General features: G+C 37.1%; 1 protein-coding gene across 4 annotated transcripts in view; it reads right to left on the minus strand.

The window, feature by feature from the left end:
* The window catches only part of LOC131931488 (sex peptide receptor-related protein 2), a 35,628-nt gene that overhangs the window by 7,763 nt on the left and 5,676 nt on the right, over positions 1-22,189 (minus strand). For 2 of the 4 annotated variants that reach the window (XM_059288321.1, XM_059288330.1), the window contains exons 1-2: positions 21,044-21,218; positions 14,259-14,501 (exon numbers count right to left, since the gene is read on the minus strand). In XM_059288321.1, the coding sequence (XP_059144304.1) occupies positions 14,259-14,383 (125 nt within the window). In that variant the 5' untranslated portion in view covers positions 14,384-14,501; positions 21,044-21,218. Of the gene's footprint in view, positions 1-4,695; positions 5,867-14,258; positions 14,502-21,043; positions 21,219-22,189 lie in introns of those variants that run through there. The other 2 variants (XM_059288305.1, XM_059288312.1) reach the window with 2 other exon arrangements.

The following is a 22,189-nucleotide window of genomic DNA, read 5'->3' on the forward strand; positions in this document are numbered from 1 at the left end:
ACCATGCTCAGCCAAAATCGTTTTTTTAAGGCAAAACATTTTGTCTGAGATGTGCCTGGCCTTTCGTGATGATGTGAGACAGGTGAGACAGTGGGGATGTGGAGTTGCGAAGATGAAAATCGTCAAACAAGTATGACGTCATTTTGTGATGCCCCCTAAGCCCACAGTTATCCAAAGGATAATGGGTGGTCTAGTTTACTATTTTATAATATTTTCTTTTTCTATTAGTAATAATAATGTATTTCATCGATTCATATTTTTGCTGACAATATGTGTTTATGTATTTCCTTCACGTTTTCGATTAAAATACCATTGTAAGACCTCGATTTAAGTCCGTTTTTTATTGTTGTACAACATTTTATTTTTCTACCTTAAGCCATGAGGTTGTTTAATTTTTTATTTTGCAAATAATCAGTCGTCTGGACAAAATAATCTCTAATTGTAATGAAATACTGTTTCTAACCCACTCCTATTGCTGCTAACATACTCATTTTGGTGGAGATATGCCGGGAAATATATCATCTTTAGTTCTTAAATGTTGGGAATAATGTCAATATGCCGTGGGGACAAATAGGCTGATGTCAATGTGTTGGGACCACCCTTCCCAAAGAAAATCTACCCCCCCCCCCAAAACGAAATATATACTTTTACAAAAGTGTCCACCCCCACCCAGAAAATTTAGTCCGCGAACCCCCCTGTGACCTACTTAGGTCTTGTTTTTTTTGTTTGACTTTTATTGCTCAACCATGAGTGACCTGTGGTGCAACCACCGGTACTTTTCCATAGTTCCAAGAAAGACATATACCCAGTACTTTTCCATCAAGAGTGGTGATGCAATAATTTATACTTTCGATTGGTTGATTCGGACATCGGAGGTGTCCCAACCAATAGTCTCGCGTTTTGAAGGTGACCTCCCAGGTTGCCTCAGGTGTCAAATAGTCTGCGCACACTTCTCTGCAGGCAGCCGACCGCAGTAGTCCATAGCAGCAAGTCAGACCTGACATCTTTGAGAGAGAAAGCCTTGAGTGTCGCTATTTTGTAGCCTATAGTTTTTAAGCAGCATTTTTCCCTTATTACTTGTGGTTTTAAGTAATATTTTGTGCTTTAAGTAGTGTCGTATAAGCTGTGGTGATTTTCCTAAGTGCCATATCTTGTGATAGTGTAAAATAGTGTTTTTTCTTCAAATTGTAAGTTGGGTTTTTGATATCTACTCATTCATTTTATTCTGTATAAAGCTATAGTCTTATCTTGAATTTGTACATATATTAAAAGTTATATATGGATTAAATGTGTTGCTGGTATCAGGAGTTCATCGAGTGTATCCCCTAGACGTTAAGTACGTGTCCTCGTTAACTGTTGTGCTAGCTACCATTTATAGGGCTTTAAGCCATCTGTATATAACTATCTAAAAGAACCCGGGTACGTTCGCCAGCTATCTGGCTGATAGAGTGGTGTTTCGTAATACCCCGAAAATAACAACCCCCCCCCCCCCTCCCTGGAGAAAATGTCTGAAAGAAACACTGGTTTGAATATAGGCCGACAGGTCTTGTTGTTGAGAGGTCAAAGGTAGACCAACATGTCTTATTGTAGTACAAACATCGGCGGCTCAAACCTTCGGTCATTCTGTACTAAGTGGTTAGTCTAAGTATTGGGCTCTACCGTTCAGACATCTTACTTTAATGATGTAACTTTTGATCGTTCTGCAAAGATATGAAAAGCTGCCATTGTTCACTAGAAATCACCCAGATCGAGGCAAGTTGTTGATCGATACGAAATGAAACTATGTAAACCATCAAGTCGAATTGATTTAAGCACAATGAACGCCAAATCCTTAATTTGATGGCATTAAAAATAACAACAAAACATATTTAGAATTAAAGTTAATACATAGAATTAAAGTTAATACACTTAAACCCAAATACAAAACAAATATTACAAAAATATAACAAAAACAAAAACACTTTTATTTCTGTTTATTGTGCCTTCAAATTGTGTTCACAATAATAATTGTACATTACTTTCTAAATATCGTGTCAAGTTTATATTTGTATCAATGACTGTTTCCTTAAAAACACATATTTTAACCTTCATAACATTTATTTCAAAGTTCAAAACAATATAATGGGTTTGAAAAAGTTTCATTGTACAAAAAGCTAACATCATAAAACCGCAAACTACGTTTATCTACAATATCAGACTACTGAATATAAAATTTGATAGGAATTTCCGCATCGCTTTTTATTTTAATATTGTATTTTGTTACCAGTTGTCGTTGTCCTCTGAAGTTTTTTAGTTAGGCTAAAGAGTCAGACTTGTGCTATTATGTTTATTTACCAGCACTCTTCTCAACTTTGATACTTTAATTACTATAAAAATTTCTATTTTTATAAATTAAAATGCCTACTCTAAAAAAATACGTTTTCTGGTATTAAGAATACTTTAAAATATAATCTAAATTATAAGTCAAATTTCACGCTTTACAGTAAGAAAATTACAACGGCGATAGAAAATTGCCATTCGGTATCAATACGTTACGTTTAAAACATTTGATACACACATAGCAATGGAAGCAATAGAGGTACACAAGCAGAAAAATGAACAAAAATACCGGCCCCTACAGACGAGTAACACCACGACACCTGAATCCACTCCCCCCCTGTCCTCTAATTGTTCTCTACATATCCTCTACATGTCCTCTACCTGTCCTCGACATGTCCTTAGCCACTACACATGCTAATCAACATCAATATATTTACAAACAACCAAAATTTTATTGCTTTCTTAGTTGAGGCACAATTTATGGTAAATATAAATTATTATTTGTCTAATGACTTTGGAGTGAAACAAACCAATTCTAATGTATTGAAACAATTAGTTTCATGTACACAATTCAATTAACAATTTGTTTCATGTACACATTTTAACTAACAATTAGTTTCATGCACACATTTCAATTAACGTTTTGTTTCATGTACACATTTCAGGTAACATTTACATTTGTAGAGCGGCAACTAACCAAAAAGGCTAGCTTTTTTTTAAAATAAAAGTTAATCTCCACGAAATAACTCGTGATTGAATAATATAATTTTTTATCACGAAAAACCCAACATATTAAAATGTTTTATTAAGCACATAGATAGGCGTGGTTACATGCTGTTTACATAGTTCTGATCACATCCGAGTTTTTATGAAACCTAAAAAAAAATGTTCATTAGAAAATTTTAACGAGAACTAAAACCCCAGCCTAATGTATAGCGGAAGTCTGAATTACGTCATTAACGACCGGGCCTTGTAGACTTAACAAATGACTTCCTGTTTCAAATGGCCTCTGTTTACTGGCACAGGCTTACCTGTGGACGTCTACTGGCACTGTTTGAAATTTTTTAAATCGCCATTTTTGCTCAGTTTTTAGCCACATTTAAACTAGGGGGGGGTGGGGCGGGGGGGGGGGGGGTGGGGGGGGTGCTAGTGAATTTTTCAAACATTTTTCACGATGGGCGGGGACTCTGAACATTCTGAGGGGGTGGGGGTAGGACAAATAGAGTTTAAATTATATATTATCTGTATTTTTTTTTTAATTCTTTGTTCGCGGCAAAGTAAAATAAATATTGAATTATCTGTGTCCATCTACCGCACTTAAATACATACATACGTATATACATACTTACACACATACCGATTGTTTTTAAAATTATTGTTTAAATACATATTTCTTTAGCCAACCTTCATTCACTCAACACATATTATTTTTTAAATTCCCGATGGGTGGATGAATCGATAACTTTACTATTCATCTAGTTAAATATATCAAGCTCAGATTATAAAGTTCATATTGCATATATATATATATATATATATATATATATATATATATATATATATATATATATATATATATATATATACATATATATATATATATAGAGAGAGAGAGAGAGAGAGAGAGAGAGAGAGAAAGAGAGAGTGAGAGAGAGTAAATATAGAACACGTTACGATTCATATCGTATTTACATTATGGTAAATGGTTAAGATTGAATACTTTTATCGTATGTAAGTGCCATAAAGACACAGAACACATGTAAGTGCTATTAGAACTTACTACAAAACACCGGACAAAGATCACACGTGTAAGCGCCATATAACTTATCCCATAAACACCGTAAAAAGAACACACAATATGACCTGATTCGACAATCAAGTTTACAAGAACTGTAAGCAAACAAAAATATGTACAACCCAGCAGGAATATATAAGCCAATAGCACATTGCATAACACAATCTATTTACAACTACTCTGTATTAGCATTATATTAGCCAACATATCTGTAGTGATGTAGTGTGTATAAAAGGTGTATACTAAAGTTCAACCACTCTGGATAAGTAGTGTTAAAGTTGTACCATCATTCAGTGACATCATTCATCTTGCGACTCCTGGGACCTATTCAAGATTTCCCTATCGTCTTGAGATGTTAATCACCACGTGTGTGAGACACCATTGGTGCTGACTTTGGCACGTTTACAGTTCCAACTTTATCTCAAACTGAAGTCAGAAGCAAGAAATAATCTTGAAACATTTAAACATTACTTTTACCTGTTATTTTTTTATTAAAAAAATAGAGGAAATTAAAGCAGTCAGTATGTATTAAGTTTTTCAGTTTTAGTTAAAATTTTCAAGTCTTTTTGACGACGAGTGCATTTTGTTACGTTAAATTTACCGGCTATGTTTTGAAATCATTTTGAAAGTGTGGCTCAGAATCGTGTGAATTGCTCAGAGCTGTGTTTGACGTTTCATTTTGATCCTGTAAGGTTGGAGCTGTTGGTATGTTGCGAGGCGCCCATGTCCCGACTCTCTCGACTCGTATCTGACGCCGTGGTTCTAGTGGTCGCCTGATTCTTGCTAAAACGTCTTCTGAGCTTCTGACACAACAGCAGATGAAGGAAATGCTGCCGGAATCTTTTGGCCGTGAAGAAATACAGCAAGAAGTTGAAGGCATGGGAAGAATCGTATAAAATATGTTGGATCATCTTAAAATAAAGATATTTCTCACTTGGGTTTATTTCGTCAAAAAGATAGGGTTCAGAAATATAAAAGACACAGGCAGGTAGAGTCAGGACGAGAAACAGAGCCGACGCCAATATCATCATTAACGTGATGCTGTGTTCGACTTTCTCTGCCTCGTGGATAAATTTTTCGTTGGCTTGACTGAACGAGCCGCGAGTTTCATTCGTTTCCACGTTTTCTTTTCGGAGTAAACTTCGACGGTGTGCTCGCGATAGACGTAAACCCCGTACGATAAAACAGGTGAATGTCAAAATACATGAAAAGGGCAAGAAGACAGTTAAGCTCGCGTTGATCCAGTAGAAAATATTTCCCCAAAACCAAAAAAAATCAAAGTTAGGACTACAATCTGCTGCTATTCGTGTGTACATATAAAGAAAGAAGAACATAAAAATAGCCAGTAACATCAGTGCTGTAACAAGTACGGCGACATAGCCGCGTCGTTTGGTGACCAGGTACATTTTCTTGAGAGGAAAACACACGGAAATAAAACGTTCAGCGCAGATGAGGGCCAACATCCAGTTGGCCAAAGACGACATGAATATGGGCAGGAAGTTGAGCTTGCAGAAGACTTTGGTTACCATCACCGTGCGAGACATCTGATTGAATATCAGCTTTAGGACCAGGGCACTACCATCACTGAAGGCGAGGACAGCGATGAAAAACGTGACTGGGCTGACGACTTGCATGGTCAAGATGGTCAGGATGACCAGTACATTGGCTGGCACTCCGATAGACGCGAGAACCCACAGGTAGTATTCATTGATATCAGCGCCACTGAACATTGCTGGGGTGTTAATCGTTCCGCTAAAAATAGACAAAAAATATGTTTATGTTTTTTTGTGTGAATTCATTTAATTTGGCATGGCATTTTGCTCTAGACTAGGAATGTTAATAATTGATAGCTTTGAGTTGTGACTAACAGTTGTTTGTACATGTTTCAGATCATGATACAAGTTTATCAAGCTTTTAGCTGTTTCTTAATACAACCTTAAGTGTGGCACATTTAAGCGTCCCCAATTACTCACGTTTAGAGATACAATTATGCAATGTGGCTATTATTTTTACGAGCATCACCTGGGCCTGATTAATTTCTCTCAATATATGACAATTTCTTTTGTAGGTAAGCAGGAATCTAACTAAACGCTTTTATTTTTTAAGTTAAAAAACCGAAAATCATGATTTATAAACCCGTTGATTCGGAACGTACATATTTTTAAGTAATGCTTACACATATTGTTAATAAATAAGAAAATAGGCACGGATGTCAGAAAAACATTATGCGACATATCGTTCTGAATATCTGCAAATTTTAACTTCAAATGGAATGTCTTTGAAATATGGAGGGGTTCGGAATCTATACGACCCACCAATAAATTCCTAAATAAACAGAAGCTGGTTTAAAAAACGCAGTGCGGGCGAGGAATAGATATCCGCTTACCTCATCAGATTATAGGATAGCCTAGTAAAATACTCCAGAAATTGATAAGGGAACTATGGTTAACATAACAAATACAAAGAATAACAAATACAAAGAATAACAAATACAAAGAATAACAAAAATATCTCGGCGTGGACAGAAGATGCACAGGCGTGCCGAGCAGTGTTTCTTCAAGACTTTTTTCTCCGGGGGGGGGGGGGGAGAAGGGGTCACTTAAAATTTTCGGGGGGGGGGGGGGGGCGGACGCTGTTAACAGTATAATATATTTTCTATATAAATTCCATTTCGTTCGGGGGAAGGGGGGGGGGCTTGGCGAAAAGATGTCTGGAAGAAACTCTGGGCCGAGTAAATCTCATTAACACCAGTACAATAGCAGATGGTATGAGATGAATGCTGCAAGACGACAGATAATGACACAGGTGTAACTATCTACATCAATAATGACAGGGAATTTAAACATTACTAAAGTATTTTAATATATGGACGATATCGTCTCAGAAAAACCTTAACTGCCCACAAGAATTGCACGGCCTATAGAAACGTGTACATGAAAAGATAAAACCTCATCACACAAAAGGCCGATTTTTTTTCGTAATACGGGGTCGCTCACTTCGGCTGAGCAAGCGCGCGCTTCATTGCTCATCCGTGATACACTATTGAATAGGAAATGTTGAGTAGAGTGTAATAAAGAAAGTTTTGTGTTGATACATTAACGGTGACGGCGGTTGAAGTCTATAGTCACGTTAACACTTGACACTCCCTCCATTTACACTTATGCGATTTACAAACGGTTCTTGCTGTTGTTTCTATTCATGTCATTATTGTATTTTCGGCACGTTTTATTAATTCCTGTTGTTAAACGATTCTGAGCATATAAAAAAGACATTTCTTCGAAAATACATGTTCCTTCTCATATTATTGGTTCCATAGTAAAAGACTGCAATTTAAAATTGCACTATATTTTTTTCATTCTTTTGTGATTTGTTCTCTTTTGTGATTGATTTGCAAATAAAGTTCTCAATTTGACATAAACACTTCCTTCTAATATGACTGATCCCCACTTCGATTAGAAATCTATGATCTGTCACACCCGTCCTGTAGAGTTTCAATATATTTCAATATATGAAAGTATGGCGTGTACATTGTTTTGCTAAATCTTCGTCATCTGTTTCCACATTGGTTTTCAGAGATCTATTAAAGTCATAAATTGGGCAGATCTTGTAGTTTATGCCGAGATGTGTGAATTTGCCTTATACGAGCCACACTGTCACATACTATGCTATATAGTTGCATGGTGAGGCTGACGATATATATATATATATATATATATATATATATAGGCCTATATATGTATATGCTTGATATTGTACTTGTCATGTTTTACAATTGTTAAACAAAGTCTTTTCTAAATTGACGGGAATTAAAATATTCTTACCCCTCTTCATTAAAAACAACTACATGGCTGTCGAACATGTCAAACACATAACGTTATGGAAATTGTTTTCTTCTATTTAACCTATCACCACCACACATCAATATTTGCTTTAAGATTTATTACTTTCTCCGTCCATCAAAAGGATGACGAAATTATGCAAAGGATATCTCCATGTGCCCAACGTATATAAAACATACCAGTCCTGATTAGTGTACCCTTTAAAAATAATTTAGCAGTAAAAATACAAAATAAAACTAAAATAGAAATGAGATAAATGTTCAAAGAAAAAAAAATTACCTTTTAAATGTACCGACATCCATCGCAGGCAACCATCTTGTAAAACTTTCACAAATGCCATCGATGTCAATACACTTATCACACGACAATGTATGTGTATGTTAGCGAGTGGAAACGAACAACATTCTATTCAACTACACATGTGTGTTTTTGGTATACTTTGGTGAGTAAAAATGATTACCGCGGGTTTTTTTTTTACGTTAAAAATTAGCTAACAACAGTAAAAGCCATTTTGGAGTCGAGTTTTCCAACGAGAAATACAGCGATATATTTGTGTAAGGATAATACATCATCATGAAGATCTGTTTTCAAAAGAGAAATACAGCGATACGAGCCGACCCGCGGCGTATCATACGCCGCTATTTAGTTGTTTTATTTTCTACTTTTCAGTAATTCATAATTTGTGAATTCGACAGTACCAATGCTGCCACTGAAAATATTTGCTTTAAAACACTATCCCCCCCCCCTTTCCCCTAACCCCGACCCTACACCCCCCCCCCCCCCCCCCCCCCGTGAAAGCAGCCTCCTCTTAGTTACCTCCTGTAAGTTTAAAATCGTTTCAAACTAAATTATCTGCCCCTAATAGCCGTCACTAAACCTGGCTCTACGATTTGTAAACATTTAATTTAGCGTGACCACAACTCACCAGACCATGTGGGGGTGGGGTGGGGTGGTAGTGATAGTGATAGAGAGAAAGAGAGGGGACTGTAAGGAGGCGCTTGCAGCTTGTTTTCTAGCGTCTCCCAGAAGAGAATTATATATATACGAGCCGGCCCGCGGCATAACATACGCCGCTATTTAGTTGTTGTTTTTTCTACTTTTCAGTAATTCATAATTTGTGAATTCGACAGTACCAACGCTGCCACTGTAAATATTTCTTTAAAACACTATAAGTAGCTCGTTAAGGACCATAACCCCCCCCCCTTCCCCCCCCCCCCCCCCTACGTTTAAAATCGTTGGCTCTGCTTGTAAACATTTAGAGTGAACACAGCTCACTAAAACCATGTAGGGGTGGACAGGTAGGGAGCGCGTTTGCAGCTTGTTTTCTAACGGCTCGAAGAAGAGAATTATATATATAGATAGATATTTGTGTAAGGATCATACACCAACATGAAGATGCTACCAAATCAAGTAACTTATTGATTTGTAATCGTTATAGATCTGTTCACCTTTGACACCACAGCTGTATAAAGAGATCAGTTGTAGCAACCCATTTCAAAACTGGTACAAATCAACAAAGATATTTTTAAAATGTCCATTAATTTAAAAAATGACATATTTTATCCTGCCTATACACCTCTTGGTCAAAGTCTCATTTGTCTTCTGCTTTACATCTAGGTCTATTTCCAACAGTCTATGACTTAACCGAACCAGGGGCGGAACCCGCGCCCCTGTGGTAGTGTAACCGGTGGCTCTCACGCGGCCTTTGACTCCTGGGCGGTTTTTAATCTCCCCCGTGCGGCGCCTGTGAAGTCAAGAGTTTCATCCCGGCACCCTAGCACGTCTGGGGGTAGTGCGTACAAACCGGCACCCTAGCACGTCTGGGGTTAGTGCGTACGAACCGGCACCCTAGCACGTCGGGGGGGTAGTGCGTACGAACCGGCACCCTAGCACGTCTGGGGTTAGTGCGTACGAACCGGCACCCTAGCACGTCTGGGGGTAGTGCTTATTTACCGGCACCCTAGCACGTCTGGGGGTAGTGCGTACAAACCGGCACCCTAGCACGTCTGGGGTTAGTGCGTACGAACCGGCACCCTAGTACGCCTGGGGGTTGTGCGTATTTACCGGCACCCTAGCACGTCTGGGGGTAGTGCGTACGAACCGGCACCCTAGCACGTCTGGGGGTAGTGCGTACGAACCGGCACCCTAGCACGTCTGGGGTTAGTGCGTACGAACCGGCACCCTAGCACGTCTGGGGGTAGTGCGTACGAACCAGCCTAGAGCACCTTAAATCCACAAAATGCAGTGCCGATATTTACAAAACAGGTAACGACAACATTGGTTACATTTACATCACTCGATTTCAACACACCTCTAAAACTACACGCTTGATACCGCGATGTGCAACACTACTGAAACTTTTCTCCTGTGTGATGTGTAGAATTAAATTGGTAGAATCCGTGCTAATTACATCAGTAACTGGATGGGGTAGGGTAACCACAAAGTAACAAATTAACAAATAAAATTAAAACGGCCCTTTGAAACAGTTTTCATATTAAAATAAATAAAACATGTTTGATATTTGAGATTTCATCCAAGACAGTTACGATTACGCATCACCTTTTTATGTTCCGTATCGGACGTCGGTCTGCTGTTCTGACTGGATTTGATCCATCAGCTTTGCCCGTCAAAGAACAATCTACCAATCAGCAGTTGTTTGGTTTTGGAGTGTTTTCCCCTACATATGTTGCTGTCCCCAGTTAATGAGTCTCCCAGTTAATGAGTCCCCCAGTTAATGAGTCTCCCAGTTAATGAGTCTCCCAGTTAATGAGTCTCCCAGTTGATGAGTCTCCCAGTTAATGAGTCATTCCAGTTAATGAGTCTCATCTGCCCGGGATCCAAACTCCGGACATTTGAACTCAGCAGTAATGAGCTCTCCATATAGATCACGTCGCCTCTTTACCATAAAAATGCGCGTTGGAAATTTAATTTTTTCATGACGAGTGTCTTTTCATTTTTCTGAGAATTTACATGCAGAATGTCTTTAAATTCCATTACTGTGAGAGGTTTTATGACTTGTGCCTTTAAATTCCATTACTCTTAGCCTTTTCTTGGCGTGTGTATCTTTAAATTTCACATTTTCCAATTAGGATAATCCATTTTGGCGCACTCAATTTATCTATGTTTAGACATTATGTGTTATGGGACTCTTGTTGTCTCTGACCAGTTTCTTCTATAGCACCCATTTATTTTCCCTATAAGTGTGAACCTGCTATGTTTTCATCGTGTGTTGAGGTTATAGCTCACAGTTCTATAAAAATCTGGCTTAAATTATCAAACGATTTTTGTTCGAAGACTGCAAGAGGGCTTAGCATTGGTTGTAAATAAATGTGTTCACGCATGCTTACAATGTGACGTTGTAACATTTCAAAAATTACCAGTGGTCTCTCGTTAAAAGATAAAACACCAAAAAGTTCTCTGGAACTAAGTTTTTTAAGGTCACCTTCACCAAAACTAGAACTATGAGCATAAAGCGATTGACCTCTATTCATGTCTTGTGCAGGTATATGTTGTTTGTGTGTTTGTGTTTGAAATGGGGGAGGGGGGTCTGGTTAATTTTCGCTGTTAAATTGCTGGCAATGTGGCGCGCACAAGTTTACCAGTTTCTCATTTAGCTGAGAGCTTTTAAAAAAAAACCTATGCACGATGCAGGGTTACGAGTGGGGGAGGGGAGGGGGGGGGGGGGGGGGTAAGCTATTTGTATTTTTTTTTACTGACTGATTTTTTTTTACTTGAGTTATATAATTGTATTAGTAGCTGTCTCTCGCTCGCTCTCGCTCCATCTTTCTCTCTCTCTCTCTCTCTCCATCTTTCTCTCTCTCTCTCCATCTTTCTCTCTCTCTCTCTCTCTTTCTCTATCTGAATATATTTTATATAAGAATATATAGGCCTAAATCTAGCAGTTACAATATTTATCTGAGGGGGATATATTCCTGACCAACACCTTCAAGTTAAGCCCACTTTCGGTATACTCCCCGTAAAGAAAGCGATAGAAGACAGTGTATACAAGATTAGTTGGCAACAACATAGGATACCAGGTCACCAAACACTAACCTACAAAAAAGGCTTTTGACAGTTTTATAAAGTTATTCTTTGACATAACATTTAAAACGGATATGTATGCACGTATATTGACTTGGACTTCGTAAATATTAATTACGGAATTTCTTTAAATACACTTGAAGTTGAATAATTCATAATATTTTCAGTAATTTTTTCAGTGGGAAGGTCAAGGAACTCAATAGTAAAAAGACAACATGCATGACATTATAGTACAGTAAGAATTGTATTTTTCAGGTATATATATATATATATATATATATATATATATATATATATATATATATATATATATATATATATATATATATATATATAAAGGGAAAGGTGATAGTTAAGGATAGAAATATGCATATTTTTTTGGCAAGGAGTATGGTAAGGAATAAAGAGATGGATATGGCGATAGACAGAGATAGTTATTGCCAAAATATGTAATCTGTACTGGGGCAAATACGCAGAAAGATAATTGAAAATATGTAATTATATAGTGGGTTATCAGCCTGATTTGGGGTGCGGGTGAAATATATCAATTTTTTAAAATGTAGGTTGGTATCAAGTTTGATATATATTAACATAATTCTGAAGATTTTAAGCTAGGTTTTAATATTATTCCCGATACTTCGCCAAATGTTTACCATTTAATGCGTACTGAGGCCTTTATGTTTATAGTAGACATAGAGCACACAGTGTGATATTTTCTCTCACACTTACCTGCATATTTATTATTGTTTCTTTCAGTTACATCTATGTAAGGCTTTGCAATTGTTTGCTATGATATTGTACAAATCTATACACTCCTACATGATACTATTCCGATATTTTTGAATATTCACTTGTATCACATGGCGCTGTTGTTCGGAGGGGGAGAAAGTAACAACTGTATTTTGATATCACACCTGGCCTGTCGCCGTGAAGTTACCTATCTGACAGTTACGCAGATTGATTAATTTACACTCAAGGCGTTAATTCAGCACGCCCTGAGGCATCTGGGAAGCACCTGGGACAAACCAGAACACTGAAAACTAAAACCCAAAAATATAGTGCCAGCTTTGTTTACTTTTAAATAACTGTTTTAGAAAACAAGGTCACGCGTCTAAAAATAGAAGATTGGTACGTGTTGACAAAACACGTATAGAATGTTTAATCAAACTGGTGTGTAGGACTAGATCGCAGCAACGCGAGACGGGTAAAGCAAACAAAGAAATGTGAAGACACATTTAGGATAGCGGAATGGACGGGTTCGACACTGAGAGATAGAGACACTGAGGAGAATGATCAGAAGATGGCGCCAACGGTCTCCATAGACCACAGCACAGACTCACACAGGCAAACTGACACACAGACAGACGCACACACAGTCTCACACAGGCAAACAGACACACAGACAGACGCACACACAGACTCACACAGACAGACACACAGACAGACGCACACACAGACTCACACAGACAAACAGACACACAGACAGACGCACACACAGACTCACACAAACAGACTCACAGACAGACGCACACACAGACTCACACAAACAGACTCACAGACAGACGCACACACAGACTCACACAGACAGACACACAGACAGACGCACACACAGACTCACACAGACAAATAGACACACTGACAGATGCACACACAGACTCACACAGACAAACAGATACACAGACAGACGCACACACAGACTCACACAGACAGACGCACACACAGACTCACACAGACAAACAGACACACAGACAGATGCACACACAGACTCACACAGACACACAGACAGACGCACACACAGACTCACACAGATAAACAGATACACAGCTATGTACTCGATTTTCCCAACAATAGTGCTAGAAAGTGATCTTAAGCCTACACTTAATGAGGGCACTAGACTTCAGAATATCATACGTCACATACTGTGATACATTTTCTAAAAATAGACTCGAATAAATAGAGGTTAGAGACGTCAAATTTAATTATTTATCCCGTTTTCCTAAATAACCGAACAATTACTTATTTTTCTGCTAGCTAGTTACAAAAATATATTGCCATTAAGAGATTAATATTTAATTAAAGTAACAAACAAACAAACAAACAAATTAATTCAACACGTGTGTGTGTGTGCGTGTGTGTGCGTGTGTGTGTGTGCGTTTGTGTGCGCGTGCGCCTGTGTGTGTGTAAGTGTGTGTGTGTGTTTGTGTGCGCGTGCGCCTGTGTGTGTGTAAGTGTGTGAGTGTGTGTAAAGAAAGACGTATACTTACTCAGTAATATCAATGGTAGAAATCATGGATGTGAATGTCGTGTCTTCCGTTGATGACATGTTGTCTTGTGAATCTAGAAATTCTTTTAACATGGCACCAAAAGGGTCATTAGTCATTCCATCCATCTTAAAGTTATTCCGTCTTTTTGTTTTTAAAGTTGTTATTCGATGCTCCCCAATCAAGTCAAAGGTCTCCGTGTAGCAGTTTTTGATGTACCGAAGATTGATGTTACTCAAAAGTCATCTGGAGATACAGAAATTAGCTGAGTACTTGAATTCCATCAGAACTTCTAGCCGGGCATGTACATACAGAAGTGCGATTTTAATAATTTGACCTACGGACCTTTTGTCGATGTAAACATCAGGACAACTAAACTGATTTAGCCTTGTGTTAAAAAGAACTTTGTAAAATAACAATGGAAAATAATGCTAGATTCAAACGATATAATACCGTGGTATTTACACATGTTTTAGTAAAATGTCAAAGCGTAACATTTACACCTGACTATATAGAGTAACAAAATAATAATGGTAACAAGAAAATTATTTCCGTTTCAGCGTGGGAAACAAAGATATGAATGGGAGCGAAGGTTACCATGCGGGGGTAGGTTAAAGGTTAAAGTCATTGGTGCTACACTTGATGGTGTGTGCGCTACATTTGAATGGGCATTAGGTCGGGGATTACACAGAGGTTTATAAATTAAGATAAGTATGAGTACTGGGAAATCGATTGAAATAAAATTATACTTTGGCAAAAACACAGCCGTATGCGTAGACATCCATAGCTGTGAGCGGTAACACTAGCAGCAGCAGAAGAGTAGAGCAGAGCAGACTAGAGTAGAGTAGCCGTAGCCGTAGCCCTAGCCCTAGCCGTAGCCCTAGCCGTAGCCGTAGCCTAGCAGCAGCCGTAGCTGTAGCTGTAGCCATAGCCGGAGCTAATTAAAGAGTTGATGAAAGGGCATTGATTCTATGCCAATCTATGCCAAGGTAAAAAAAAATGTCTTTTTATTCAAACTATGGATCGCAAAGCGACAGCCCGAAATGGTGCACCTTTGATGAATTCATCCTAAATGTCAAAATACATTCCCCGTGTATCGTCAGTGTACAAAATACCCAGCACCTATCCACAAAATACCCAGCACCTATCCACAAGATACCCAGGACCTATCCACAAGATACCCAGGACCTATCCACAAAATACCCAGCACCTATCCACGAGATCAAATCTACACTACACCCCATGTTGGGCAACAAATAAAAAAACAACCAAACACGACCCATCAACGTTAGCGCATCCTTCACATGTTGTGTTACTCAGTCAATATTTACTAGTTAGACAACCAACAAAACATAGAGTGCATCCTTCGCATGTTGTGTCAGTCAATATTTACAAGTTAGACAACCAACAAAAAACATAGCGCATCCTTCCCATGTTGTGTTACTTTGTCAATATTTACTAGTTAGACAACCAACAAAACGCAGGTTCTGTGGCTGAAATTCCTGATGAAATTAGCGAACATTTTCAGCTGATCAACAGTATATTAAGCTCCACTTAGCTGCGCATTCATTAGTTAATTATATGCTGGTAATAATCAAAGGCTAGGCACTTTGCCCATTGAATGTTTAGTAGGGTTTCTTCCATATATATATATATATATATATATATATATATATATATATATATATATATATATATATATATATAGTTATACATTTTTTTATATTTTCTTACAAATAGTATTGTTTGCACATCTGTGTGTAAGAGACCAGCGAACCGTTCCAACTTGGATCACACCTATCTCAAACATTATGGGAACACCTGCTTCTGTTACATGTAAAGATAACAGAATAATTAGTTGTCTCAATACAGGCTGCCATTAGGGGGTATAATCAATAATATAGAGTGGCCGATTTCACAGTTATTTTTCTACTTCTGGTATTTGTATTTATGTTTTTCTCACCAGGGTATAATATATTATGTTTATAGTAAAAACATTATGTTTATAATGTGTAAGTTTTTAATTAATATACAACGTGTCCAGGCTAATATATTAAAAGTCTCCGATTACCAAAAAAAAAACTATTCCGTATTGCATTTTCACATCAATCACATATTGCAATAACGGATGACAAGATCTAAATTAGAATATACCCATTACACAAAAATAAATTGTAGGTTATTGTCAACAAAATAGAAAACAATTGGTCTAGACTGGCATGCAGCTAATTGAAAACTTTCGGTCTAAATGTGTATGCAGCTAATTGAAAACTTACGGTCTAAATGTGTATGCAGCTAATTGAAAACTTTCGGTCTAAATGTGTATGCAGCTAATTGAAAACTTTCGGTCTAAATGTGTATGCAGCTAATTGAAAACTTACGGTCTAAATGTGTATGCAGCTAATTGAAAACTTTCGGTCTAAATGTGTATGCAGCTAATTGAAAACTTTCGGTCTAAATGTGTATACAGCTAATTGAAAACTTTCGGTATAAATGTGTATACAGCTAATTGAAAACTTTCGGTCTAAATGTGTATGCAGCTAATTGAAAACTTTCGGTCTAAATGTGTATACAGCTAATTGAAAACTTTCGGTATAAATGTGTATGCAGCTAATTGAAAACTTACGGTCTAAATGTGTATGCAGCTAATTGAAAACTTTCGGTCTAAATGTGTATGCAGCTAATTGAAAACTTTCGGTCTAAATGTGTATACAGCTAATTGAAAACTTTCGGTCTAAATGTGTATACAGCTAATTGAAAACTTTCGGTATAAATGTGTATGCAGATAATTAAAAGATACGGTCAGAAAGAGCTGTCATTGAAGGGCGAATATAACTTGAGCCAAACCAATAATTTTAATAGAATTAAATAAGCCTAGTGAATCTTTACTTGTTTGCGTTAAGCTAGAGATTCTCGTATATAAATTATAAGAAAATTACAAGGGTTAATACAGCGTAACGGTTGGACAGCAATATAGATCCGAATGGACAGAAATATAGATCCGAGTGTACAGCAACATATGTCCGAACGAACAGCATCATAGGCAGAGGCGTAGCTAGGGGGGGGCGGCCGCCCCGGGCGCCGACCCTAGGGGGGCGCCAAAAGGGGTGGAAAAAAATTTTTAAAGCTGATTTTATGCTGCAGTTTTGAATTATAAACAGTCTAAGTTAAAAAATGTTATGACTACAAGCTTTTACATACTGGTTTAACTGTTTTCAACCTTGAAAATTAACTGTAAAACATATAATCTTAAGAAGCAGTGACCGGCAAAACCGCTTTCCAGCTTTTCCTAGATGGGGGGGGGGCGCTTTTTCGAGACTAAAATCGGAAGAATTTACACTATATTGGTGAGTCGATACACGTTACCACTTATAAAAACAACCAATTGTATTAAAACAGTTTGTTAAGCCGTAAAATACGTTAGTGACTTTGATTAAGATGGTGCAGGGGGGGGGCGCTGTTAGACTAAAATCGCAAAATTACACTGGATTTTGAGTAAACAACCTTTAGCGATTAGAAAAGCAACTAATTTTACTAAAGTGCATTGTAAAATTGTGTGACATTTTTACTTTCTCGTATATACGTAGTATAGAGAAAGTATTGTAATCGTGCAAAAAAAAAAAAATCGAGATTTTTACAAATCTCGACGTTTTACACCTCACTGATACGGAAAAACATAATTTTGCAATCTTGTCCGTATGTCTGTGTGTGTGTGTGTCTGTGTGTCTGTCTGTCCGTGTGTAAACACGATAACCTGAGTACCGTTACAGCTAGGTTGATGAAATTTCATATATAAGTATTTTATCAAAATCGTAGATCCGTATCAACTTTTGAGCGATTTCCGATAACCGGAAGTGGTACTTTTCCTACTTTGAATTTTTTAAAAGCCTATAACTTGAGTACTATTTCAGATAGATAAATGAAATTTCACATGTAAGTAAAAGATCTAATTCTCTACCTTCTGTTAAATTTTGAGTAATTTCCGTTGACTGGAAGTAGTAATTTACGCTACTTCCGATTTCTCAAAAAACTAATGTAAATTTTAAAAGTACTAATAATATTGCGCACTATTATGCGCTTTTTTTATTTGCGTTCACTTGGTGTGCAATTAATTTGTCTACGAGATTTTATTCTATTTTTAAAACTTTAAGTATTTAAAATGGATTAAAAATCATGTCTATAGCCCGAGTTTCCATCCCCTGTTATTTTATATAAGAATATTCGAGAAAGTTTAGGGGAGATCACTCCCGGTTTATTACACCCAACAATCTTAACTCTGGACATCTACACACTAGTATACTAGCTACACACTAGGTATACTAATGTGCCTACTGTAAACTGCTAGACTGTAGGCCCTATATAGACCTGCAATTGTATAAATTGTGGACTGGGTCCAAGGGGGCCTAGTGATAGCTAGTTTTAAAAGTTAGAAAGCTAGTTACGTTAACCCGCTCTACAAACTTTGTCGAAGATGGTTGGGAGGTGTGCGGGGGGGGGGGGGCTCTTTTGTCGCGAACAAGAGCTAAAAACATAAGTATATTGTACAGAATAGGTCTTTTCTTTTCTTGTTTCATAACAAGTCCTAATAATGCAATTTTCATTTAGTTAAGGCCACTAAGGCTACTAAACAATGTAAAAATGGTACAACACCACAACAGGCGATGATGCTTTGTTACTTTGTTCAACCTAACTGATAATATAAAACTATAATATACTATTATCGAAATTGTTCTAAAGACACAACCAAAAGTAGACCAAAAGCTTGCATCTTATACAAACTACATACTAAAGCAGTGATTCTTAATCTTTTTGGAGGTACCGAACCCTACCAGTTTCATATGTGCCTTCGCCGAATCCTTCTTAATAACTTTAGGGTCAACATTGACAAAATCTGAGCGTGAATCATATGTGGGGTGTGTGTCTTGACCTCCGCCGAAGCTCTGAGACTTTCATACCGAACTCTTGGGTTCGATCGAACCCAAGTTTAGAACAACTACTCTAAGCTCGTTTGGATTTCCTTCTTTTTTTTTTGTTTCGGTTTCCTAAGGAGCATAGGCGTAGGCAACACTTCGTCAACTCACTTGATTTTTATGAAGATAGAATAGAACCCTAGTTCAAACGATTTTCTTCAGGCATTTTTTGTGTCTCCTTCTCTTCCTCTTTCGCCGTGGACTTTACACCAGCACCTACTTAGAGATGTTCTTTACTGTATTTCTAATATTGTGCCCTAACCACCACTTTTTCCATGCTCTTATTTCACTCTCCACTGTCTGTAATCTAGCTGCGAGCCATACAGTAAAAGAGACTTCACATTTAGCTATAGATCCTGACTGAATTTTTTTGACAATGCACTTGAATTCCACATTGTCTTAGAGTGTTAAAACGCGTTTAATTGCTGCTGATATAATCAGGACGTCATGGGCCGTGCCACTATCATTAAACTGGCCATTACTGCTTCTTCAACCAGTACAATTAGTTCTGTATTTGTTGTTGACTGTGGACGAGAAGGCAGCCCACATCTACAAAATCCAAGACTTCGAGCTGTTAACAGCCGTTGGATTTCAGTTTGTTTCCTATAGCTTGTTTTGTTATTCCATCAACTAGTCAACGAAATACCCATGTCGTATTCCAATGCGATCAATAAATGTTTCTGTTAAGTTGCTCTTGTATGTCACTTGTATGACCTTATTCTAACAAACTTATAATCCAACTATGTACCATATCACAACAGAGATCGTTGCAAAAATAGAACATAAAAGGCTGGTCTAAACAAATTAGAGCTTGCTACAAACCACCTTCTAACTCAGATCAGGCTTTTTTTCTGACATTTCTAATCTTTTGTAAAAGGAAAACGCATCTTAATGGGAATTTAATAAAGTTTTAATGAACGAAAATCATACACTGTAATTATTAAACCTTCACCGGACTGTCGCACACACGCTAATACACACACACATACACGCTTACTTATACACGCTTATACACACATTTACGCTTACACTCACACACGCTTACACACACACGATTATACACATACACACACACATATATATATATACATATATATATATATATATATATATATATATATATATATATATATATATATATATATATAGTTTAATTTCTTTATATTCTAAAATCGGAAAATGACGCTATTAGTTTTGTGTAGTTTCCTTAGAGTAAACATTTGTGACGCCATTGTAAATCGGGTTCTTGTCAGAACTATAAACACTTTTCCGATTGCATAATTAAAACTGTTTTTCTACATTCGAATATGCCTTTATTTCTTTATATTACTTCTTTAAATAAATATGTTTTCATACATTTAAAACAACTACTATATTATTTTCAACACGAATCCCTATCAAGTTCTTCATATATCACTGAAGATACTGATATGATAGCCTGTGAAAATATTTTGCGGACAGAGACAGGGAGAGGGAGAGAGAGAGAAGTGCTCACATGGGTTTTTATATTATAGGATGTAGGATATCTAAATTTTAAAAAGATAACCTGAGTGGTTATATATATATATATATATATATATATATATATATATATGCGGGGGGGGGGCTTTATATTTCTAGTTCAACTACTAAACTGCGATGGCTACCATTACTAGGAACCAGGTTAACTACTAGAAACAAGCCCTTTCGCAGAAAATAAGAGTTTACAAATAAGCTGCAAATTTAATAAGAATATACTAGAAATTTTATAAAATAGCAAATTAGGTATTAAATTTTATTTTTAAAATAACGAAATATATTTCTTACAACTCAACTTACGAATGTTAACGCCTTTGAAAACCTGTAGCAGCAATATATAAGCAACATAAAGTTATCAAGTTATCAACGTGAAATGATGCTTCTGTTTCCACAGGAATGAACTCACAAGAAACGAAACGTGTAGCGAGGGTGGTTTTAAGGCAAGTGTAGGTAGATCATGTGACCACGGGCTGGTGAGCGCTCCTCTGCTACGCGTGTAGACAAGAGCATGTCGGCCCGGGGCACTGGGGGGGGGGGAAGGAGGATATTTCAAATAACACCGACTAATGGCCTGGTGAAACGATGAGTTGGGGGGGTGACCTATTGCACGCGGGCATAGGAATCAAAACAACATACCTGGGGGTTAAGTGAGTAGAGAGGGGGGGGGGGGGGAGCTTGTCAGTTACATGAAATGTCAATACAGAATAGGAAATATTTTAATGGTATTAGCTTGACCACGTCGACTTACTAGAGATTTATTACCATTTATTTTCCAAGTTAGTTGTAATATACACACAGAGTATATATTTTTTCATTATATATATATATATATATATATATATATATATATATATATATATATATATATATATATATAAGTATGTGAATGTAGGGGTAAGGAGATACTTATTACCGTGTTATTAGTAAAGTCAATAATTATGAAAAATCAATAAGACAATTTTGTTTTGGTAGTGATTAGCGTTTATAAGAATTGATCACTTTCTTCAGTATAAGGGTGAATATGTTGGAAACCTCATCTTTCTACAACATGTTATTGTTGATGAAACGTCACATTTCATGTGAGGTGGAGAAGTGTGGGTGAGGGGTGGAGAAGTGTGGGTGAAGGGTGGATGTGAATCACTTAAGACAAGGGGGATCACCTGTGTAGGTTTGGAGCACTAATATAGCGCACACCTACATACACAAACCAAAGAAACGGCAAGCACTTTAAGATGAGTGAAGGTAGCCAAAGTTAAACAAACAGCTATGGTTATGAGTGGCGGTAGTTGATTTCAAACAATCTTGGGGAAATATGTCCTACAATTTAGAGCTTAATGAATTTTTAACTTATAGTATGACAATCTAGTATTGAAAAGAGAATGTCATTTAGGAATCGATATGGGGTAGTATGTCATTTAACAATAGTTAGAAGTGTGTATGTCATTT

Source organism: Physella acuta, unplaced genomic scaffold, assembly GCF_028476545.2.
Source record: "Physella acuta isolate Inbredline_101_S28 unplaced genomic scaffold, ASM2847654v3 ptg000104l, whole genome shotgun sequence".
NCBI lineage: Eukaryota > Metazoa > Mollusca > Gastropoda > Physidae > Physella > Physella acuta.